The following is a 22,963-nucleotide window of genomic DNA, read 5'->3' on the forward strand; positions in this document are numbered from 1 at the left end:
ACCAGTAACTTACCGACAGCAGCACAGACTTGCTCACTTTGTCCCTCTGCCCCCACTGTGAAAATAAATCATTGTATGTGATACAAGTACAACGCTGCAACAATTCAGTGCAATTTCTAAAAACTGAAGCAAGTACAATGCAAACGACCCACACTGCTCGTGCTCCATCTGCCAGCTCTAGGGAACAGCACAACCCTGGGTGGCAGCCCTTTCATCTGCTCTCACAGATTTTATTCTCTGGAAGAGAACCCTTTGAGAACTGACACACAGGGTGAGGCAGCTGAGGCTTTACTAGAGAAATATCAGGACAAAACTCCATGAACAAAGTTGTCTTATAAGGCACATATAAATATGCCTTGAACAGAGCACAGCCACGTTTTTCCCCGTCCCACTAAAAAGCGAGTGGCTGTAGACCAAGTTCTCACGCTGGCAGAAGTCACACAGCTTTGCCCAGAGGCTCTAAGCGCTGCCAGAAAGCACCAGCAAGTGTCAAAACAGCGTAAAATCTTGCCAGCTGCCTTCCCCGGACAGGGCACGGTCTCTCTCACCAGCACTTCACATGCTGGACCCACTCCACTGAGTCAGCACTGCCAGAATGAGTTGATCTCTTCAGCAGGGCAAACTGACTCCATTTCTAACGGGCGTTCTGCTGGAGGCAAAGCATGGACCTTTGATGGCCACCTCAGAAATAGTTCAAATGCACACATCTGCAGCAGACTACAGAGAGTTCATCTCAGAGACAACCATTCTGAGCTGGGGTTATATGCTGGGTTATACCACACGGGGAGGGGACAGCCTTGGTCCCGGTCACCAGACGGCATCACGGATGTTCAGCCACAAGAACACTTCCACAGCCACCACTGAGGTTATGTGACCCCATCCAGGTGCTCTGGGTCTTGGGCAGCAACTGCTAGAGCATCGCAAGAACCATCTTCTCTTTCTTCTTCCTCTTCCTCTTCTTCTCCTCAAAGCGGTCAGTGGCATCAGCAAAAAAGGTCACCTCGTCCTTGGCCTCAATCTCCCTCTTCAGGTGCTGGAGCCCAGCCATGTTGAATCCCAGCACATCCTGTAACGAGACCAGCACCACACTGTGGGGCACATCCCAGGCTTGTCAGGGGGTAGAGGGGCCTGCACCGGCCGCCCTTCTAAGAAACTATGAAAGCAAGACAATGCACACATTTAAATAAAGCAAAATTATTTAAACATGAACTTCATCTGAGTAGAACAGTCCGTCCTGCACTCTGTTCAGAGCAGCTCTAATCCGCTCTGTTTTCTGAGAGACAAGTCGCTGGCAGGTACCTGAGGTTGCCTCTGGGAAGGTGCACAGTCTGCGTTACCCGAGAGACCAGGAGCCACAAAAAAGCCCAACAGAAGTAGTTTACCTCCTACATATTTAGAAACTAGCAAGCCAAAGCCCAAATACATACATTAAAGAAAGCCAGAAGTAAATGAGGGAGGGAGCACGAGCGCAGGCTCGTCACTAGGTAGTCTCACATCAGCAAGAACACGAGGAGAAAGCGGCGCGCTTGTGCAGGAGGGAGGCGAAAGGGCTCTGACCCCACCCAACCGTCCCACTGGACACCACAGATACCACCACACGCTCCCAGACACTGGCCCACCCTGCTATTCCAGCCCCTGGAAAAGGGAAGGGTGCAGCACTCACCCGGGCCTCGCTGACTCTGGAGATGGTGGTTTTCTTCAGGTTTTCGATCACTGTCACCAGCATTTGGTTGCTTGTGATCTGCCCAAAATGTACCCTGGGGACAAAGCGGGCGGTGATGCATTGCAGCACTGTGTTCAGGAACATCAGAAAGCCTCTCTCCAGAGCCTCTCTCTGTTCTAGACAGGATTTTTCTTAAATCAGGCCTCCCCAGGCCAGCCTTATGCAACAGGCATGAGCAGATTATCTGCAAAAGCTGTTTTCTGATGCTTCCCTTTAAGAGGGAAGGTCTCTCTGAGGGCACGGGCCCTGCAGTGTCTGTGCCAGCCAACAGTGCCATTTCAGCTTTGATGCAGCACCTCTCGTACCAGAGACTCAGGGGACCAGGACCAGCAACCCCACCTGGGCACATCAACACTGCAGCCATCAACCCATTCCCACCCACCGTTTGCTGGGGGCTGCAGCGATTCCTTACCTCCTGCAGAGACCACATCTTTATTCTCGAGGACACTTCCCAAGAGCTTCAGACTCGGAGACATATGAGAAAACCCAAATCTTCCCCACACTCATACACCACGCGCGTTCACAGCAAGCAATGTCACCCTTGCAGCTGCAGGAACGGGGTGTATTCCCAGCTCTGTGCTGTCCCGTGTCACTGGCACAGAGCAGCTCTGTGACATGCACCAGCCCGAGGGGCCCAGAGGAACCGGCAGGCCCACTGCTGGCCAGAGCCCTGCCAGGGCTTCCTCAGCTCCAGGTTCTGGACAGCAGGAGCAGCTGAATTAAGACCAGCAGATCTGTCTGGGCAGATTAAAGACTCACTTGAGCAGGAAGAGGAGAGCTCGGCACAGGAGTTCAACTTCTGAACCCAGGTGAATGTATTCATTGAAGAGTCGGAGCAGGTCAGGGACGTAAGAGAAGGGCAGCACCAGGAGAGACTCTTCCAGCTCACTGAGGCGAAAGCGAAGGGACAGAAGCGTTAGTCTCGGCCACTGCACTGCTACAGAGGAGCAGGAAACGCTTCCGTACAGGTCAGTTCTGGTGCAAAAGCTGTGCTAAGCATTCAGCGCTACTGAAACTCTGTGACTGCTCACAAAGCACAGTCACCTGCGCAGACTGCAGCCCAGGCCAGCAGACATCTGGCAGAGGGAGCAGGCACACCGCCTTCCCTCCTCGGCGTCCCCACAAGCTGCTCTTCACGCACACGTGCATCTCCAAGCAGCCAACCCACACGCACAAGCTTCATCCAACACAATCCCCACGGAAAGAACAATTCCCATTCCCCGATTCCACGCATGTTCCAAAAGAGGCTGCCAGGAACAGTGACTCCAGACTCTCTAGCACTGCCCAAACCCAGCACAAGAGACTGTTCCAGGACGCCAGCCAGCCCCGGGCCCAGAAACCCAACCCTCGGTCACAAACCGGTCACAAACCTTGCAGCAATAAGGCTCTTGGGACTCACCTCGACTTGACTTTCTTGAAAACTTCTAACACGTACGCAGAAGGCTGTAACAGAGGAAAGACACCAGCATGAGACGTTCCAAACAAACATGTATCTTAAGGTCCATTTCACCCAGTTAAAACCACACAGTCACGTCTTCTGAGATGGACAGATCAGGCTGAACATAACAAAGAGGAAACCCTTTCACCCTCAGTCAGCTGCCAGCCTGAGAAGTTGTCCCTCCACAAAACATAAACCCAGCCTTCTCAGGATAATCTAAACTGGTGAAGAATATTGTGAAAACTCTATATTCAACCATCTCATACTCAGTTCAATGAACCTTGTACAAACTGGATAAAAAGCTTGGTGAAACAGACAAATGATACATATAAAACCTTACACATAAACTCACCTCCCAAAGACTTTTAATTCCTGCTGCTCCTGTTTATCTGCTGAAAGTGTTTGGCAGATGCAGAGCAGAGCTGGGCATAGCCAAAGAGAAGTGCCTAACTACTAAGTCATAGGATGTCATTCACTTCTCTTCAGTTTGTTCAACTTACAATTAAATATTCCTATAATCATGGAGGCAGGGACAGAAAAGCTCTTGTAAGGTGTTTACAGGTTTAGAAGGAAGACAAAAGGCTTTCTCATCTGGCACTTACTTTCAGAAAAGTGAAGAATGAAAAAACAAGTATCTTCCTAAGCGTAAGTAAAAATGCAGACTAGGAGCATACATTGGAATAAACCAGGAAAAACAAAACTAATCTATTCAGAGTAGTGGATTTTTATTTATCAATGCAATCTATACATCCATTTGTGCATATTTTGTATAGAGAAAAATTCCGAGAGTTTAGTGAACACTGTTATGTACTAGTATGACATGAGCAGGTAAAGGCACCAGCTCTAACCTGAAACACCTGGAGATTCAACTACCATACTGAATTTTCTCAAAGTCAGTTCTTTAGGAATAAAACCAGAATCAATAACTGCTGTACCAGTGCCGCAGAAGCAAACCTGGGCAGCTCCAACACGGCTCTGCCTTGCTCAGAGCTGCCCTGCTTCGGTTACAGCGGCACAGGCAGTGATTTAGGGTCAGGGAGCCCTCATGTACGTTGTCCAGCTCCTGCTTTTTGAGTCAAGACAACACAGTAGGTACATTAGGACAAGTGTTCCACAAGCAGAGTCTCTTCCCAAGCAATAAGATAAACAACTGTCAGTGCATGAAGTATGTTCATCCGTGGTCTGACATCCTGAATGCTCATCATGGTCAGTTCCCCACGTAACAGGGTGTTGTGTCACGTTTCCACCCCGCAGCCTAGCACCTGGACAAGCACACCCTTCCAAGACTCTGGAAACAGGTTGAAATTCCCTTCTCTTTATCGTGAGATTCAATCAAACATCACCTTCCTCCAAAGCTGCTAGCTACAGAGCCACAGGATTTCATTCACTCCTGTTCCATCTGTTCAGCTCGCAATTCGACACGCCTGTACTCACAGAGGGAGGGAGAAAACAGATCTGGCCGAGTGCTCGCTGACGTCACGTGGTGGGGGCACGCTGCCGTGGGCTCCCGATCACGCATTCCAGTGGATGCTCGGGTGCCTTGTGTAAGACGGCCCAGCTCCTCCGGAACATGCTATAGCATGGCAACTGCACCCTTACGGCAGCAGGAGGGCGTGCCCTTAGGCCAGGAAAGGTTTGAACTAGTTTTCCCGTATCTTGGAGAACGCTGTAAACTGCTGGCTCATGACAACATACATGGTAAGGTCATGGCTACCATCAGGGTTACGTTTACCCCCATGGGGTTAAACTTTTGTAACACATGTGCAAGATACAAAAAAAACCCAACCCAAACACCAAACCTCAAACCCACAAAAAACCCAAAAGTTGTTCACTTTGCACGAAAGTGCTGAGTTTTTACGCCAGTTTGAACCAAGCAGTCCTCCCTCCCCACAGCAACCCAGTGTTTTGGCTGAGCCAGCAAATCACCCCGCCCCGCTCCAGCAGGGAATGGCCCACAGCTGTGGCCTGGGCTTTCACTTACTGTAATATTCCCATAGGCACGGAGGATGGGATTGACAGGACAGGGGACCTGAAGACACAGAATGGATTAGCATGAGGCAGGTGCGTGCATACAAACACGTATTTCGCAGAGAAAACTTAAACCCACAGTGGAAGAGAGCTTTCATCAAGTGTCTCCCTGCAATTCCCACACCTCCGCCCTCCCCAGGACATCACTGAAGGCCCCATTTGCAGCCACCAGACAATCTCATTCCCAGGTGTGTATAACTAACTCAAACACATGAATTTTCATCCACTTCTTAATTGCTGCTTTTCCCAGTTATATCACAGCCCCTTATTTAGCAGGGAGTGCAGAGATGAAGGCAAAGAACAGGCTCTGGGATGAATTTGCAGTAGCATGTCCTCCCAGTGACAAAACTTACATCCTACCCCGACTTTAAGCATAAAGGTTGTCGAGCACACCACCAACCATGCCCCGGGGCAAAGTGCTGTTTTGTTCTCCAAAAGGTTCCAGCAAATGTCTCCTATTTCCAGCTGTCCTGATCTTATCTGCATGCTGAGCCTCTCCACCCGAGCTGGATACACGCAGCACACCTTGGGAGTGGTACATTCCTCAGTCTTTTACCTCTTTTCCTGCAGCTTTACATATGGCCTTGTGTTCCTGTAGTTTTGCTGTCTCCTCTCTATACAGCTCGATAGCTTCCATGATCCGCTCGGCCTGCGAACAGCACATCAGTGACACCAGACAAGCCACAGCAAAGCTCAAGCCACGCCACAGAAAGAGGTGGATGCAGAAGGGCTGACATGGAGCGTCACGTCACATTTCTGAGCATCTTGCTCAGAAAGACAGCCTCTACTCCAGGCTGCACCGCTACCCTGAGCACACCAATCATGTCCTGACGATGTCAAACACCATCCACATTCCCCCCACTGCCCCAGGTGCCCTCAGCAGCAGCTTTAAGTGTTGCCTTGACATTGAACTCCACCCCAGCAAGCAGTACCTCTTTGAAGCACAAGCCAGGCTCGGACCCTTGTGACTATTCAGATTAAGGATTTCCTCTGTATTTACAAGAGCACCACACTGCTAAAATCTGCAACCATGAAACTGCCCACACCTCAGGCACTGCAATACATTTCCACCGGCCACAGATGCCCACGGGGCTGGGCAGCCCTGCAGGGAGAGGCCTGATGCCTACAGAACATCCCAGCGGCCTCGTGCTCCTTTGGGCTGCAAACCCCAAAGGGCAAGAGCAGCCCGGTGTGGAAGTCTGTTCCACACGTGACAGGCAGAGAAAGCTGCAGCTCCAGGAACGGCACACCTTGCTCTCTGGAGAGATCTTGGGAGAAGGTAATACCTGGTGCGTGATTCTCCAGAGCCAGAGCCCTCCCTGCTGGCCACAGAGCAGGACAGCCTGCTCTGGCAGGCAGAGGCAACCTGTCCTTAGGTGACAGCACAGGTTACTCCTCTTCAAACTGATGCTGCGACCCTGTGACAGCCCCTGTCGAGAGACTAGCAAGGCACGAAGCATTGCTGGCAGACCCCCGCGATCTTACCGCTTTGATGGTTTCAATCGTCTTCTTTCCTGCCAGCCCCGTCTCTCCTCGCGTCTCTCCAGCCACCTACAAAATATAGAGTTTGCAGCTCCCTCCTTCTGCAAGTGACACATGTAGGCACCCCCTGCATCCTACCAGTCCATACCAAGAAAAACACCAGCCCCGTTCCCTAAACCGGGCATTTCTCTGGGGCAGTCCAGGATTTCCCAGTGCACAGCTCTCCCTCAAGAGCAGAGGCAGGGGTAGCGCCGAGCTCTGGGAGGCAGGTGAACACATTCTTGCTGCGCCAACAGAAGCCGACTAATCTGATCAGTGTCAAAACGATCAGCAACACAAGCCAAGCATCCCAGCAAGAGGGATCAGGCCTCCCCACCAGTCCTGCACCCATGACCTGGAGGCAGCTCTCAGAAGACAGCCCAGCCTTGGTACAGAGCTGGCGTGGACCTGAGCCGGGGAGCTAGGAAGGACGACAGTACAGCAAAACGGGAGAGTCCGTAGCTCTGGCCAGCTCGCACACTCCCTGGACATCTGTAGGAAGCACCAACCAACTGCATCATGGAGCAACCACAGCTTCAGCACCTTCCTCCCTGCACCTCCTCCAAGCAAGAGAAGTATCAGGCCCTGCCACCCCCCCTATGCCTCCTGCAGACCGTACCATCGGCCTGCACACATTCGGATGGTGCGTGCGACTCACCACAGGCTGCTCTTCCTTCGCCACGCTCTCTTCATATTCAGCTTCGCGTTGCTACAGTGGATGAGAACACAACACATAACACAGGTGAGCCGGCAGCAAGGGTACAAGTCCTTTCCACACTGATTGAGCAAGGGAACCTGCAGCTTCATGCAGCCCATTGCAAAACCAGGCCAAATCAGCAGAGCTCAACAATGCCGGTGCAAAACGTCCACTTGTCCCAGCCCCATGGAGAACTCTGGAAAGAAATTGAGTCTCTGCTCTGGATGCAGGAACAGCCCTTAGACAGCCCACCGAGCTGAGACAGTCAAAAGCAGTTTAGCACCAGACCTTGGCACCTGGCACACAGCACAGAAGAAACAAGCCTAGAAAAGTCCCAGGGTTGCCCTAGCCTGCAAGAAAGACTCCTGTCTGGTCTCTCTTGCATGAATAGGGCCCCATCAGTGTAATATTCACTACTAGTGTACTCATGCCCACCTTGTTACTCAAACTTGACCCAAAACACACTTTTCTGGCACCTGGAAAAGGAGTTGCCTAGGTCTCTCCTTTACCCCATCGCTCCTAGCACACCAGCTATTTACTGGGCATCGAGATGCTGCCTATGGGTCACCTCAGCTCTCACAAACAGGCTGGGACAGGAAAAAAAAAACAACCACAAAACCAAAAAACATTTATTGCAAGTTTCCCATCCACTCCTGCTTCAGCACGTTTCTACATCCTTCTCCCACTGTGGTTTGAGAACTGCTTTAGGAAGGGAAGACAGACTCCTCTGAGGGATACAGTGAAATGACAAAAGTAACAAAATAATTTCCAATTGGATATGCAAAACAAATGCATCTGCCAACCCCAACAGCTGCTCAGCACTGGAATAGGTACTCAGCCTGGAAAATCTCCTCCCGTGGAGATGTTTATGTGTCAAGGCAAGTCTCTGAGCAGTCTCATACAGCTTTAAGGTTATCCTGCAGTGAGCAAGGGGCTGCACTAGAGACCCTCAGAGCTTCTGTCCTGTTCAAGTCCTTCTATGAGTCTCTGATTCCTCACAACACATGCTCGAATGGAGCGGAAGGGCTTCTTCCAGCACCCCTGAGCTCTGGGCCCTGCTACTGAAACAGAACAGACCTCTCGCAGCTGGAGAAGGGGAAAACCAAGGCAAACTGCATTTAACAGGAGCCGTGCTCCCCATCATTCCACAACAGCCACCTGCTGAACTGCCACCAAAGCACACTTGAGTGGAAAGGAACACAAGAGAATAAGAGAAGGTCAAAGACTGTAGCTGAGAGACCCGTGGAAACCACAGCTACGGAGGGGAAAGCTGGGGAAGCAAAAGAGAAGCAAAGCAGAGAGGAAGTTAGCCAGGCATCTGCAATGCAGTACAGACAGGCAAGCACCTGCAACAGTGTGGTGCTGCCTCCAGACAGCTCAGGGCAACAGTCCCAGCGTGTACGAGACCCCAGTCAGCCCTGGGCACCGCAACACCAGGCTGCAGTTAGCAGTGAGGAAGCCTTCCAAGAGTCTTCCACAGTGAAAAATAAGGAATCTGCCTGCTGGGGAGAAAACAGGTCTGAAAGTTGTCTTTGGCAGGAAGGATGCAACTCTCACCATCTCCCTCTCCTCTTCCAAAACAAGTGGCTCCCTCGTCCTTTCCCAGAGGCGCAGGGACTTGTCATGGGATGCTGACACCACGTAGTCTCCATTGGGGCTGAGTGCCAAACACCACACCTCCTGGTGATGGCCCTGCATGGCAGACAGTAGAGGTTAAGACATGAACACCACCCAGCTCCTACACCAAGGGAAGTGCTGCTCATGGAGGGATAACACTTCCTTTCAAGTCTCCAAAACTTCCTACCTCCAGCGTCTGGATGTGCTCAAATTTATCTGCATCCCACTGCTTAATCTTGCTGTCCTTCCCAGCTGTGAAGAAGAGATGGGATTTTGCCACGAACTGCAGATCCATCACACTGGAAGGGAAAAAGGCTCAAATTCACCCACGTGGGGAACACTGCAGACCTCCCCCCGGTATATGCCGGACAAAAGGATTATTGCTGGATTATAACCCCTTGTAGATAAGATAGCCCACAGCCCAGAGATGCTGAAGGATTTGACTGACCTGTCATCATGGGCAAAGAGAGAGCGGTGACAGTCCCCAAAATCTAAGCCCCAAATCTTCACGTTCCTGTCAGCAGAACCAGTTGCGATTAGAGTCCCATCCTACAGGGCAACAAAGAGAGAGGAGGGTGTGGGTAGCTGGCTGGTGGCCCCATGAATTGCTGCTGAACCAGTGACAAAGCAGTGCCGAGTACAGATACCTGGCTCCTGAAACATGCGCTCCTGATCCCTCCACCTCCCCTCACCAGCGTGGCCCGCTGACAGCAGCCTGGCTCTTTTCTGAACCTCCACAGGCATTTAAGACCGTAGCTTTATCTTGGCGTTTTTGGCTTCCAGTAAGCCTCATTCCAAAGACACCCCAGAGCAAGACACAGCCCAAGAACAAACAGGCACGAAGAGCCTGCTCCCCCTCAGCACCTGCTCTCTGCTCCCACTAACAAAGTCCAGGCTCCTCTCACACAGCAACTTTAGCAGAAAGCTGGCTGTACCTCCTAAGACGGGTGTGGGGAACCACCACAGCATTTTGATTTTCAGTCACTCAGAAAATGCCCCGGTCAGATCTGTCGTGACTCCTACTCTGCGATCCCTCCCAGTGAGCGTATGACTGCGGGATAAGGAGGAGCTTGCTGTGTCCCATCAGGAAACTGCTAACTTGGGAGCAAGGAGGTGACAAGAAAGCATTATCCCAGAGGCCTTTCTGCCAGCAGAGGTTCTCAGTCATCCGTATCACCACAGTCCCACCTAACGCACAGCCCTAACGATACTTACATAGGAGATGTCCATACACAGCACTGGCAGCTTGTGTCCATACAGAGAGAGGAAAAACTGAAGCAGAAGAAAGGTATCTCAGTCAGACATGCTGGGTAGAGCGTATGAAAACCTCAAGCTCCAGACCAGTTCTGCTCTACCTCAGAAGCCCTGTCTTTCTAGCACTGCCCCACTTTCATCCTTGCCCTGAACCCTGTTAGCAGCAGGGCCATGATGGCAGATCTGAGAGAAGGGTGGAAGTACCCAAGCAAGCTGAGCTAACTCCGGTGCTGATCACCACTGCCTACGGAGCTTCTCTCTCTCTTTGCCTACCTGTCAGCGCTGTTCTGTCTTGTGTCACTCCCTATCGTTCACATGCTAATACACAACTCACAACACCACCACACTGCTCACAAGGAAGATTCTCCTCCCTCAGGCTTTGCCTCTGCTATCCCCTATTTAATGCCATGTGTGCTACAGCCATCCCCACCCTTGCCCTGCAGCTCTGGGGTACCACCATGCCCACAGGGTTTAGAGTGAACCTCGCCAACTGCAGGTTCACAACACTTTCCAGATGAAAAGAAGATATTTTCCCCAGTGTGGGGCAGCCACGGTTCTGTCAGATTTGCTATCAAACAGGCACCTGCAGTGGGAGGCAGGTCTCTCTTTGATTCTTACTAGTGTCCCACAATAAACAGACACTCTTCCTACGTATTCCTGATCTTTCAGGCTACAATTATGTCACTCCCTGCACAGTCTCAGAGCCCATTTGGTCATGGCACCTTGAGTGTGTCAACATAGAAAATCTTCACAGTGCAATCCAGTAAGGAGACAGCCAGCAGTTTCTGGTTGGGACTGTACCGCACACAGAGAACATCTTCATCCAGCTGCAAAACGCGTACATGTTTCATGGAAAGCCTGAAAACAAGAAGAGGAAAAAACCAACTGTTATCCCAAACAAACAAGTTGGGAAGAGATACAAATACAACTCCCACGTTGCACCCAGGAAAGCAAGTTCATTCTAATACACAGCATCTCATTCCTCTTTACCACATAAACAAGACAGGACTGGAAATAATCACAGCACTGCAGGCTGATAAACTTCACTGCTACATTTACTGCTTAATAATTGAGGCCCATCCTGTGATTAGAAGCTAAACTCAGACACAAGGAAGGGATCAGAATGCAGCCAGTGCCCTTCCCCACCTAAGCTCAGACCTTCACAAACCAGCACCGAGCTCACACTCTTCTCCATGTGTTCCCCATACACGTCACGGACACTTCTTACAGTGCACAGCAAAGGCCAAAGCCCCCATCAACAGCAATGGGTACTGCAGCTGAACGTAGTCTGTAGGAAGGTTTCTTTTCTCACCTTTTCTGAACGCTGCTCTCATCCTTCACAAGGTCAAACTCCCAGAACTTGACACATTTATCAGCACCTCCTGTCACAAAGCCACGCTGCAGGGGAAAACAAAGAAATTATTGCGAAACCAGTTCAGCTATAACCCAAACAAATTCTACAGCAAGGAACTGTCAAGGGGGTTGTTGAAATGTCCCCCATTCCTACAGTATTCATGATTCAAGTGGACACCACCAGGAGCACTTGTGCTGGTCAGAGCAACAACAACAATTTTGTAATTTCTCGCAGGGAGGTCTAAAGACAAAGACTCCAAAGGTAAATCAAGACATGGACTGAAATTCTGGGACTGAAAGTAGTCATCTCAGCTGTAGATAACGATGTCCTTGTGTTTTGTGGGTACGTTGACACGCTCACTGTTCCTGGATCACACACACCTTACCACAACCCCACAAGCACAGCCTTCTAAAGAAAGAACAGTTCAACAGTATCCCTTTTACATTAAGAACAAGAGTAAAACCTGTCCCATATGTGAACGAATCCCAGGCAGGTTATTACTTGCTATGGTTTTGATTCCACTAAAAAACACCCCAGCTTCCAGCACAACATGACTATGTAAGAAAAGTAAGAAAGGCATACACAACAGACAGAAGTGGAAATTGACAGAATTACATGAACCTAAACTGTGGTAATGGAGAAAAACTGAACCGGGAGTAAAAGACAAACAGATTTCTACAGCCAGGGTGGTTAGGCCACATAGAGCAAGTGTGTGCATGCAAAATAGGAACATAAAAAAAAAGTACCTTTTCAGTAGCACTGAACCATTTACAGAGAGAAATACGAGAACTATTAAACAGCACTGGCTCAGTAAACATGGGTTCAGTCAGCACTTCTCATCTGTTGTGTTCGGGGGAAAAACTACAGACCATAATCACATTACAAGACTTGACTCACAAGGCTGTCAAAAAGCAGCTGCCCATGTCAGACATGTACAAATTAATGGTTCAGATCCCCCAGATCCACGACTTTACAGAGCAGCATGAGGTAATCTGTAAACTGTCAATGTCCATTCTCAGAAACTTTGGAAATACTGAGGGAGATCCAGGAAGAAATTAATGTAACACCGTAATTCAGACAGAGTAAACAGACAGGCCTGGTTAACTGTGAGCACAGACAACAGAAGAAAATTAATTTGACAGGATTATCCTTTTCCTTAAGATTAAAGCTTAAGGATAAATTGATAACAGTAACAGTGTTGCTCATGCAAGGCATGCCTCTCGGTCCCGAGTTGTATCTTCATTACAACCCTAGGATAATATCCTTCAATAGAGCATATAGTCCATGGACTAAAGACCAGCTAAGAGGTTTCAAAGCTTAATTTTAAATCAGAAATCCCTAGTAACTTGACACTGTGCCACTTACAGATTTTATGGATTACTAGACAAATAACTAACTAGATATAGCTACATAACGTCAGAGCTATTCTATCTATCTGAAAGAGTGCCCAAACAGAACCAAAATTTTTATTTACATGTTAGGAAGCGAGGACCTAAGCCCCACATATACGCCTTCTGCACAGCAGCATCCCAAAATGGGCTTTGAGGGACACAGTGGATTATTATCTGAATACATATTGCAGTGCTGTCACCAAAAGAGTTAATTAAATCCTTGGATGGATTCAAAAGGCACTGGTGTGTTTGGCACTGGTTTAATTCTGATCACACAGCGCACCCAGACCCTGGGGCCACCAGCAAAAAAAAAATGACAACAGTAACTCAAGAAGTACCACAAGAACAATTAAGAGCCCGGAAAATACATCCTGCAGGGACAGGAGTTCAGCCTAATAACCATCAGATAGATAAGGAGGGTGATGCGGTCACTCAACAGTGCAACACAAAGGAAAAACTTCACTATGTTAACAAGATTTTTAATCCAGCCAGCTGACAAGCAGCAAATTTACCAAGGAGGATGATCAGCCACTGCAGCAGGTTACAAGGGGCTGAACTCTCCACAGCTGGAACACAGCTGTAAGGTATGTATTGCTGCACACTGGTTCCACCAGGGAAGTCTGAGTATTCTCAATCATGCAGAAGCCAGATGAGATGATGAGGATGGCGCTGCTCAGCCCAGGACTCACTGTCATGTGCCACACAACTAGAGAGCTATTTCACCAAGCTGGGCATATATCCACAGTTAAAGTTCTTAGATGCTACCGGCTGCATCCTCCAGCTCCCAAGCGGAGGGGTTCCCATGCTCCCACCAGGAGTGCAAATACAGCTCTATAGGAAGGAGCTACATGAAAAGACACGCAACAGATGATACAGAGAAGTTACCTGGTTGAGTTACCTGGTCTGGTGAAAGAGCAATGGACCACACCGCCCCGTCATGAGCATCAAGTGTCTCCAGCAGACTCCCAGTAGCCAGGTCATACAGCTGTAGCTTCCCTGTCTGGGAAGAAAGGTACATCACACAGGACAAATCAGTCCACCTTCACGACACATGGTAGCTCCCAGCAGGAAAGCACCCCTGCCACCCACCTCCCAAACAGCCAGCTTCATTAGACAGCTGTTACACACAGATGGCCCTAATCTCCATCAAGGACTGCCCAAAGTCTCCGCAGCTGTCCAGCTCAAGCCACAAGAGCCACACAGTCTGGGAACCTGACTGTCAGAGAGGTTCTTTCTACCTAGAACAGAATGCTCCAGATCAGGAGATGCACTGCATTTTCTGAAAGGCTGCCTTAGGGACATTTTCACAACATATTTCCAGACCTGGGCAGCCTGGAGTGCAGAAGGACGCTACTTACCTTGGTGCCAACGATGACCTGCCGATCCCCTGGGACAAAGAGTGAGCAGAGCGCATACTCACAGTCCATTGTCCGGATGCACTGCAAGGTTGATCTGTGGACAAAGGTAGAGCCCAAAACCTCTTACCACATGTAAAATCTGGTCCACTAAGTGAGACACGCTCCAGAATGCCCTCTGCCCACAACCGTCTTTTCATCTGGGGCCAGAAGATACACCACCATCATCCTATGTCCCAAATGCTATCCAACAGTACTGCAAAGAACATTTTCCATCAAAACATGCCATTACCTCATCCACCATCATGACTTATTGCTCTTATGAGCAAGGACAGAGCTCCTGTTCTCAAACATTCAGGAGAGGAACGACCATAAGACAACATGCTCAAAGGAAAGACGGCTTGAAACTGGCACCACTCAGGAAACACTGGGACACCACCAGATCAGAACAGCAGCCTGCTCAGCCTAATACTAGATCCTTCAGATAAGAAACCAAAGAAACCCACTTGTTCATTAGGGAACACGTAGTAGCTAGTGTAGGGTAACAGCCAGTACCTCTTATGAAAAAGGAAAAAACAACCCAACAAAATACAGTCTATACCAGACTGCTACAAGTGACCTTTGTGTTTAGAGACTCGTCTTTCCATACCTGTCACTAAACCTGGCCTCAGTGCTGCTTTACAGCATCGAACTCCATGAGTTAATTACGCAGTTTTAGCTCTATAGCTTCCCAGTTTCTCTAGTAAGGAAAGAAGTCAAATAATTTTCCATTCGCTCCCTTTACTTTGTTCACCATTTTATGTTTCTCCTTTGTCACCTCTTCCTTTATCACTGCCTCCCCGAACACAGCATCCCTGAGCCCTGGGAGACCACACACGCAGGGCAGAGGGCACTGACACAACGGGACTGCATACCTGTTCCAGATCTTTACAGACTCTGCAGCTGCTGAGAGAACAGCAATGTTGTCAGAGCTAAACGCCAGCGTCCTGACATCACTGCGGTGGCCTCCAATGGTTATCTTGGATGCACGGACAGCCTGTGGGACCGGTGCTGACAGGTTCAGGTTGTATGCCTCAATGACGTTGTTCTGGAGCAGCAGTGCGATCTTCACCTCTCCTTTTGGAGAGAGAATCAAGTCAAATGACCTGTTTGATTAGACAAAATCAGAGCTGTACACAGGGGCGGTAAGACAAAATATAGGACGGATCAAATATCAACAACTGAGAAAAAGGAATATAGAGAGCGCACACCACGGGCAAATGCACACTAAGCCACAGAGGTGTGCAAGAAGAGGACCACTTGTGGAAAACGTGTGAATGGACTGGAGATCATGACAGGTCTCTCCACAGCTCCAAGACGAACAGATGTCGAGGAGGGAACTTTCCCCACCTCCCCCAACACGGAGCTGTGGCGAGCTCTGCCCAAGTAGCTGCACAACCAGTGCTCAGCCCCTACAACAGGCTTTCCACTCACTTGATTTTAGAAGAAGCTTTGATGTTAGTGACCCGCTGGATCTCCTCCTGCAGGCTCAGCTCCACACTGCCTTCTGGCTCCTCTTCAGACTTCTGTCTAGAAATGTCAGATAATGGAGGAGAGTCAAATAACCCAGCACAGCCAACACAAACTAACACACAGACAGAGAATAGCATAAGGAAACTACTGAGCCTGCTGAAAGTAACTGCCCTCTTATCCAGCAGTACTAACTACATTTAAGACAGTGAAGTTCATGCTGGCATGCAGACTACTAAAGACACAAACTGTCCTAAAAAAGGCAACCTCCTCTGGAGCCAAAGCACTTGAACAAGGCATGTTAGAAACGTGGATAAACAGAAAGATGTGTCCGAGAGGGAGATCAGCTTCTGCTCATCCCCTACCACTCTCCAAAAGTCCTCAGCCACTGCCAAAATGCATCTCCAGATTTATATGCCCACTGCTTCAGTTTCTACCCTGGAACCAGACCTCTCCCTAAGGGCTGTTGTGAGGCACTTGTTAAGTGCCGGGATACCCAGACAGCCACTTAACACAAAGTCAACGTTAAGAAAGCTCTCACCTATCTCTCTGCCTGTTGCAAAAGAGGAGATGAGAGATCAGAGCCACCGTGACTTCTCAAGATGAAACTCTCATTCCTGTATGTCTTATCAAGGACTTTATTTGATGTACAAAGCAGTGTAAATACGACTGTGAGGTAAAACTGAGCAGCTCTGAAAAACCCATTTTATGTCAAGTACTGTGTACACATTAGCTTTTTTGGCAGGGGGAAGACTCAGAAAGAAAGGTATTTCCTTAGCCTCAGGGAGGAGCGCTGCTCAGAGAAGCACCAAGGACGCGCAGGAACAGTGACCCCAAAACAGAACACCTAGCACAGACAGGATGACCCGTAGCTTGGAGTTCAACCATCGTGTCACGCTGCTGAAGGGCTTTTCTAACGGTTCCCTGGACACAGACAGCATCCAAATACATCCGAAAGACTGCTTACTTGGCTTTTTTCTTTGCTTTTTTCATTTTCTTTTCCAATTTCTTTTGGACTTCCTCTTCAGAAAGAACACAGAACACCTCCAGAACAGCACCTGTTCCCTAGAGACAGAGCAAAGTCAAAGGCACAGAAAGCTCTGGCTGGCCCTTACAGAAATTACCCAAGGTCTCCAACAGTCTCTTCTGCAGCTCAGTAGCAGAGCCCCTCGTTACTTACATGGCAGGCCAAAATCTTGCCCGTTCGGTCTGTAGCAAGAGTAACTACTCGATCTCTCCCTTCCCGCATGATGGATCCAACTTTACTGCACTTTACAAGGCGCTATAGGGAAAAAAGGAGAACTTTGGTCTGAAAGGTCAAGTGATCTTCTCAAGCAAACTCAGAAACCTGCTGGCAAGGGAAGTCAAGAAGAGAAGAGGAGGAAATGAACATACAGGTGAAACAGCTAGCAAGGATAATTTAGGGACAAAACAAGCATTTCTGTGAGCTACAGGCGTATCTTCTTATGTTTTGTTGCATTTTAGCTGAAAATCATTGACAGTCTCAGTGGAAGAATAACTTCATTGACAAACCACAGCCATTTAAGAGACAGAGCCAAATGTTTATGCTACAAAGGCAGCACAGCTCAGTTCCTCTGTCAGAAAGAGGTGAGAACGTGAGAACAGAGACTTTTAAACAGGTGGATAAAGGAGATAAATCCTCTGGAGAAGAAGCCGGAAAAGTATTTAACAAGGGCAGGTGTCTACCATAACTACAAGCAGTCTGCAACCTGAGCGGAACCCCAGAAAGGTCCACTGGAGAGACAGATTCAGTGACACCTCCACCAGCAGTACAAGTGGGAATGGCCTTCTGCAATCACACCTCACACCGTATTTCATTCTGGTGCAACTCTGACCTCTCAGCTTCTGCTACTGACCTGCAAAGCTGAGCATCAGCACTGCACTCAGCAGCTGCCAGCCAGCTAGTAACTATTTTATTCCTGTGTTGTTTGATGAAATTGCTGTTAGCACTGTTGAACTTTACACATTTGCTAGTTCCCCCCCAAACAGAAGGCAAAGAAAAAGCTTTCAGTGGAAAATAACACACGTATGTGTTGTGGCACACAGACTTCTGCTGGTGTTTTGCAGGTAGATGAGGCAGCAACTGCTGCCAAGGAAGATGTTATGAAGTAAGACAAGAATTACCACATTTTCCCTAATGGGGGACGAAATGTGACTAAATCGACACGTAGGGTATAAATCCAGTATAGAGAAGCAACGCGTGACCAACTAAAACTCCTGCTGGCTCTGCAAGCAGCACCAGGCAAATGGGGTTAGATATGCCATCCCACAGAAAACTGAGCTTACTTCCTCAGGTTGCTCATCCAGCTCTAGGGGCTCATCCTCTTCAGTGTTTTCTTCTGCTCCAGGTGAAGACCCTTTGCTTTTCTTGGATTCTGGCTCATCAGGGTCTTTTACCTGTTCACAGAGAAAACGAACATAAGGAGTACCTTAAACCACAAGAGCTGCAGTGTTCTGGCTTCTGTCTCCTACACTTCATTTCCCTGGAGGAACAAGTGATTAGCGCACACTGCAACAAAGGAGTGGCCTACAGCATGCCTGTAGGCACCACACGCTCCATGTCCTCCCCTCTTTATCCTCCACCCACAAGACTGTCTTCTCTAGCTGCAAGCCAGAAGGCAGGAAGATGTGGCACAGTCTGGAAATCTTGTTCTGGAAGTGCTCACAGCTTCACTTGAAAACTCAACACAGAAAAATCTACATCAAAATCAACTTCTGGACTCCTCAGACAGCAGACATTGCTTTGGCTCTATTTCCCAGAACGCCAATCAGATTTAACCGGTTTCATTCCCATCTTACTCCAAAGACAAGCAGCTGGACAAGACTGTGAGGGGTTAGAGAGGGAATATCTTACCTCCTGGATGTACGTGATATCCCACACCCTCAGCTCACTGTCAGCACTCCCAGTGATCAGACGCTTCTCTTCAGACACCAAAGCCATCCCCCAAACCTGTCCAGAGGTACAAAGTGAGAAATTGGCTTATGGCTCCTTTAACTGTCGTAACAGCAGAGCATCTTTAATCGATTTATTTACACAGTAACCAAGAAGAGACTGGATCTAACCAGGACCTCCTCCAGGGACCTCTGCATTGGAATTGTCACCCACTGCACATAGATGACAGCTCCTGGGAAGTTTGGAAGTTTCTTATTCGCTCATCCCTAAAGCCTAATGACAAGCAAAATGTATCACGGTGCCAGTTTACAACTCCTGAGAGCAGGGAAAGCACAAAGTGAGCCATGACACATAATCCAAAGTCCCTCCACCCCAACAGCTGCCCACACATCCTCTTTACCTCGGTACGGTGTCCAACCAGAGTTTTGAAGCAGTGCTGGGTGTCCAGATCCCACCATTTCACCAATGTGTCTTTGCCGCTGGAACAAAGAAGAAAACCTCAAGACATGAGGAAAGATTGCCAGAGCTCACGTGCTTAGAGAAGAGGTAGAAACAAACCAAAAAAAAAAAATCTAAAACATGCCACAACATACAAAGCAGCTGCTCAAACACTGCATTTCACAAGCTGCGCAAAACCAGAGTATAGCAACACAAAGATACTGCGAAAAGGTATCTAGCAAGTCACCAAAACCTACTCTGGATCCAGCTGCAAGCCCCAGTACCACACAGCGTCCTTTCTCACTGGCTTAGGGTGAGAACAAGAAGTACAAAGTGATGATCAATTCTAAAGCTGCCTCTAAACCCCCCTCCACATTCTCAACCTGTGCCATGCCTGTGCATTGACCAGGCTACAGAAAAAAGCAGATTCCTTCATTTTGACCAGTGATTTGGAGCTGCTCCTCCTAACAGAGAATTACAGCCGATTCACTCCTTCAAAGCCCCCGTAGGATTAGATCTCCTTGGAAACAAATTTCTGGCTCTATTATGCTACCCCAATACTACAAGAGCACCCGAGGAAAGTAATTTGAACATTTATACAGATTCCTCCAGTACACCCTACAACAAATAATACCTTGTTAGAGCCTGTTTTCCTCAGTAAGTTTCAACTAAATCAAAATATGAAACTTGTTCCACTACGAAGCTCCCTTGTGACAAAAAACTTCTGATTACAAGTGGTATTTATTGTTAATCCATCTCTTGTTAAATAGGATCCAAAGGTACTTGTAAATTGGATTAATGAAAAATAACACAAAAAATTCTGTACCCAAAGGGCTGCAGTTAGCTGCTTGGGCTAAAAAAAAAAATAAATAATCTAAAGTAAGGAAGCAAAACTTCACATCTTCAGAAAAACAGGCTAACATCTCTACTCTGTTAATAAAATAATAAAAAAATAGAGAGGAATTCTTTATCACAAGTTAGCTACTGAGAGAATTAAGACTCATTTCTAAAGCTGACCTCCAAAGATTTGAAACCGCATTAAGAAACAGGCATCACCTACCAAACCAACAAAATACTACTTTCTCTATTCAAAACAACAAAAAAAGCACAGGAAACTTGTTCTAATTGTACACCGAACTGACTGCATGCATTTTTCTATTAAGGTATTAGATGACATATTAATAAATAAAAAACTATTGACTGATATTTGAGCAAGAGTATCTTCCACCAACTGTTTAGTATTAGATGGATACAGTTAACTAGCAGCTCATATTAAATAACTAAGAACCAACTCAAAAAACCCTCTTTTAATTCATTCCTATAATTACAGTTTACTAGAAAGCAATTTTTCTGTCACATTGCTGTGTGACTTACACGGACAGAAGGTAAGTCTGCTAAATTCTTCAAGATCAACAGCAGAAACAGTTACATACATAATGAATGTATTATCACTATTCCTCGTAACAATAATTTTAAGTTGCTATTATATCACTAGCAAGTTAAATGCTTTTCCAAACACTGTTTTTCAGGACAGCCATTTCAGTTCTGCTTACCACATCTGGATTCAGGCACCGCACTTAGGAAATATGTGGATGTGGCAAAATCATATTCTCAGATGCTAGTGGGTCTGACAGATCATGAGTCAAGAACAAAGATACAAATGGCTGCAGCACCTCGGACGTCTAAATTGCAAGTAACACCACAGCTGCTTTCCTGACCAACCACTACACTTGGCCTGGCTCACCTGGTGACCATCAGGTTCTTCTCCTTCAAGAAAAGGACCTGAGTGACAGCATCCTTGTGTCCGCTCAGACGGTACAGACCGCTCTCATTGATGACATCCCACACGATGACATCTGTATCCTGGAACAGACAGAGGGTCTTCAAGGGACCGGCACTTACCCCTGTAAAACATCTACCTCTGCCATGAGACTGAGATTACTTGAGAGCACACTTTCTCACTGTGAATTTGAATGTCAGGGTGACTAATGCAAGTGACATCCCCTCCCCAAAGGTGCATTCAGACCAGTAAATGCACCTCTGTCTGGGCTTGAGTCACTTTTGCTATTCCTGACCTCATGAGCTGAAGCTTTAACAGCTCTACTAGTAACCCCACTCCTGCCCTGCAGCCCCCACTGCTCTCCCAGCCCTGGGCTCCCCAACTCCATCACTGTCCTGCAGCCCTAACTCCTCTCACTGCCATCCTCCAGCTACAGGCAGAGGCCACGTAACCCACTTAAAAACACCAAACATTTCAGTGCAGGTCAGCCTGCTCCATGGAGCACCTTTACGAAAGGGCTGTCCTCCAGACATGCAACCCTCACCTTTGAGCCAGACACCAGCCGGCCACCCAGATGGTCATACTGCAGGGCTGTAACTGCCGCCTTGTGTCCATTGAAAGTGATATTCGCTTCTCCACTTAGGAGGCTGAAGATACGGATCGATCCATCTTCATACCCAACAGCCAAGTGCAACCCATCTGGAGAAGTACGGAGGCAACTGACCTCCTGCTTGAGACCCTTAAGGATAAGGACCTGCAATTTTTAGGAGACAAAACACGTATAACATTGATAAATGACATGTCAGAGCAGGATACTTACACAGCAGAAAGAATATACTCTGCTCTTCTACTGAACTTCCAACCGAGCACTTCTGCCACTTCAGAAGTTCATTTTTCGGCTTCCTACACCCAGTACAGTGTCATTAGCCCCATTTTATAAGGCAGCCAGCAGCTAAAAGGGAAGTAATAAACAATTTTTTCTTAAAATCAAAAGCCCAAATTTCTGCCACTAGATTTTAAGTGCCTAAGAGTAAGGAACGTTGTTTGAGAGTAAAATCTGAAAGCTTCTTCCTGACTCATCCTCTCCTGCTGGGCCTTTCTCAGGTATAGGATGGAGCAGCTTTTCCATAGTCTGCCCAAGAACTTGAGAACAACAAAAATATTTCCAAAACAACGTGCCAACAGTCAACACTCTAAGGGCTGTAAAGCAAGTCCTGAATTTGGTTTGCAGTGGACAGTAGTACCTGCGATTATTTCAGAATCTGACAGGAGACAACATGTGGCAAAGCCTTTAAAGTTACAGCTTACAAACCCCCTACGGAACACAACTTGCACGTGGGAAGCCCAGCTTCACACCCAGCCGAGACACAAACCCCATGACATCCCCGTTTCACCCCAGCACTTTTGCACAGTGCTGCTCCTGGTCGCCAGCTAAACAGGGAGTAACTTCCCAGCTGCTGCGAGAGCGGTTACTCTTCCCCAACTGAGGCACAAAGGCAAACCTCAGAGAACAACAGCGAGATCCAGCCCGGGCGCAGCCAGAGCACAAGCCACCCCACCCGCAGAGGGGGAGCTGGGGGGTGCTGTTTCCCTTCACACGCAGCCACTAACGGCCAGCTTTGCTCCGACCGCCCCGGAGCGGCCCACAGGCTTCTCCCCAGCCCCCCGCGGGGCCCGCTCCCACCTTCTCCCCTTTCCGCAGGTCCCACACGAAGACGTGCTCACAGGCCGGCACGGCCACGCAGCGGCCCCGCTCGCCGCGCAGCGCCACCCAGGCCACGCTGCCCCTGGCGCTGGCCACCAGCCCGAAGAGCGCGGCCGGGCGGTACCGCAGGTACTGCCGGGTGAGGCCCATGGCGGCGGGGCGCAGAGCCGGGCCGCGCCGGGCAGAAGGCGCTGAGACGACGACGCCGCCACCACACGAGCCGAGGGAGGGCCGGAAGT

At 48.6% G+C, this 22,963-nt stretch overlaps 1 protein-coding gene across 1 annotated transcript; it reads right to left on the reverse strand.

Annotated features, from left to right (window-relative positions):
• Positions 1-272: 272 nt before the first annotated feature.
• Positions 273-22,962, reverse strand: WDR3 (WD repeat domain 3). Its single transcript, XM_005434372.4, has 26 exons — positions 22,704-22,962; positions 21,564-21,773; positions 20,984-21,102; positions 19,202-19,280; positions 18,763-18,858; positions 18,195-18,305; positions 17,068-17,169; positions 16,855-16,952; positions 15,852-15,947; positions 15,293-15,523; positions 14,382-14,475; positions 13,922-14,023; positions 11,591-11,676; positions 11,001-11,136; positions 10,240-10,296; positions 9,473-9,573; positions 9,212-9,323; positions 8,965-9,099; positions 7,369-7,419; positions 6,675-6,740; positions 5,746-5,838; positions 5,143-5,190; positions 3,123-3,166; positions 2,483-2,611; positions 1,664-1,757; positions 273-1,066 (listed from the first exon to the last, which is right to left on the reverse strand). The coding sequence occupies exons 1-26, from the start codon at positions 22,872-22,874 to the stop codon at positions 911-913; spliced, it is 2,817 nt and encodes a 938-aa protein (XP_005434429.3). The 5' UTR covers positions 22,875-22,962; the 3' UTR covers positions 273-910.
• Between the last annotated feature and the right edge of the window lies 1 nt (position 22,963).

This window comes from Falco cherrug, chromosome 5 (assembly GCF_023634085.1).
Source record: "Falco cherrug isolate bFalChe1 chromosome 5, bFalChe1.pri, whole genome shotgun sequence".
NCBI lineage: Eukaryota > Metazoa > Chordata > Aves > Falconiformes > Falconidae > Falco > Falco cherrug.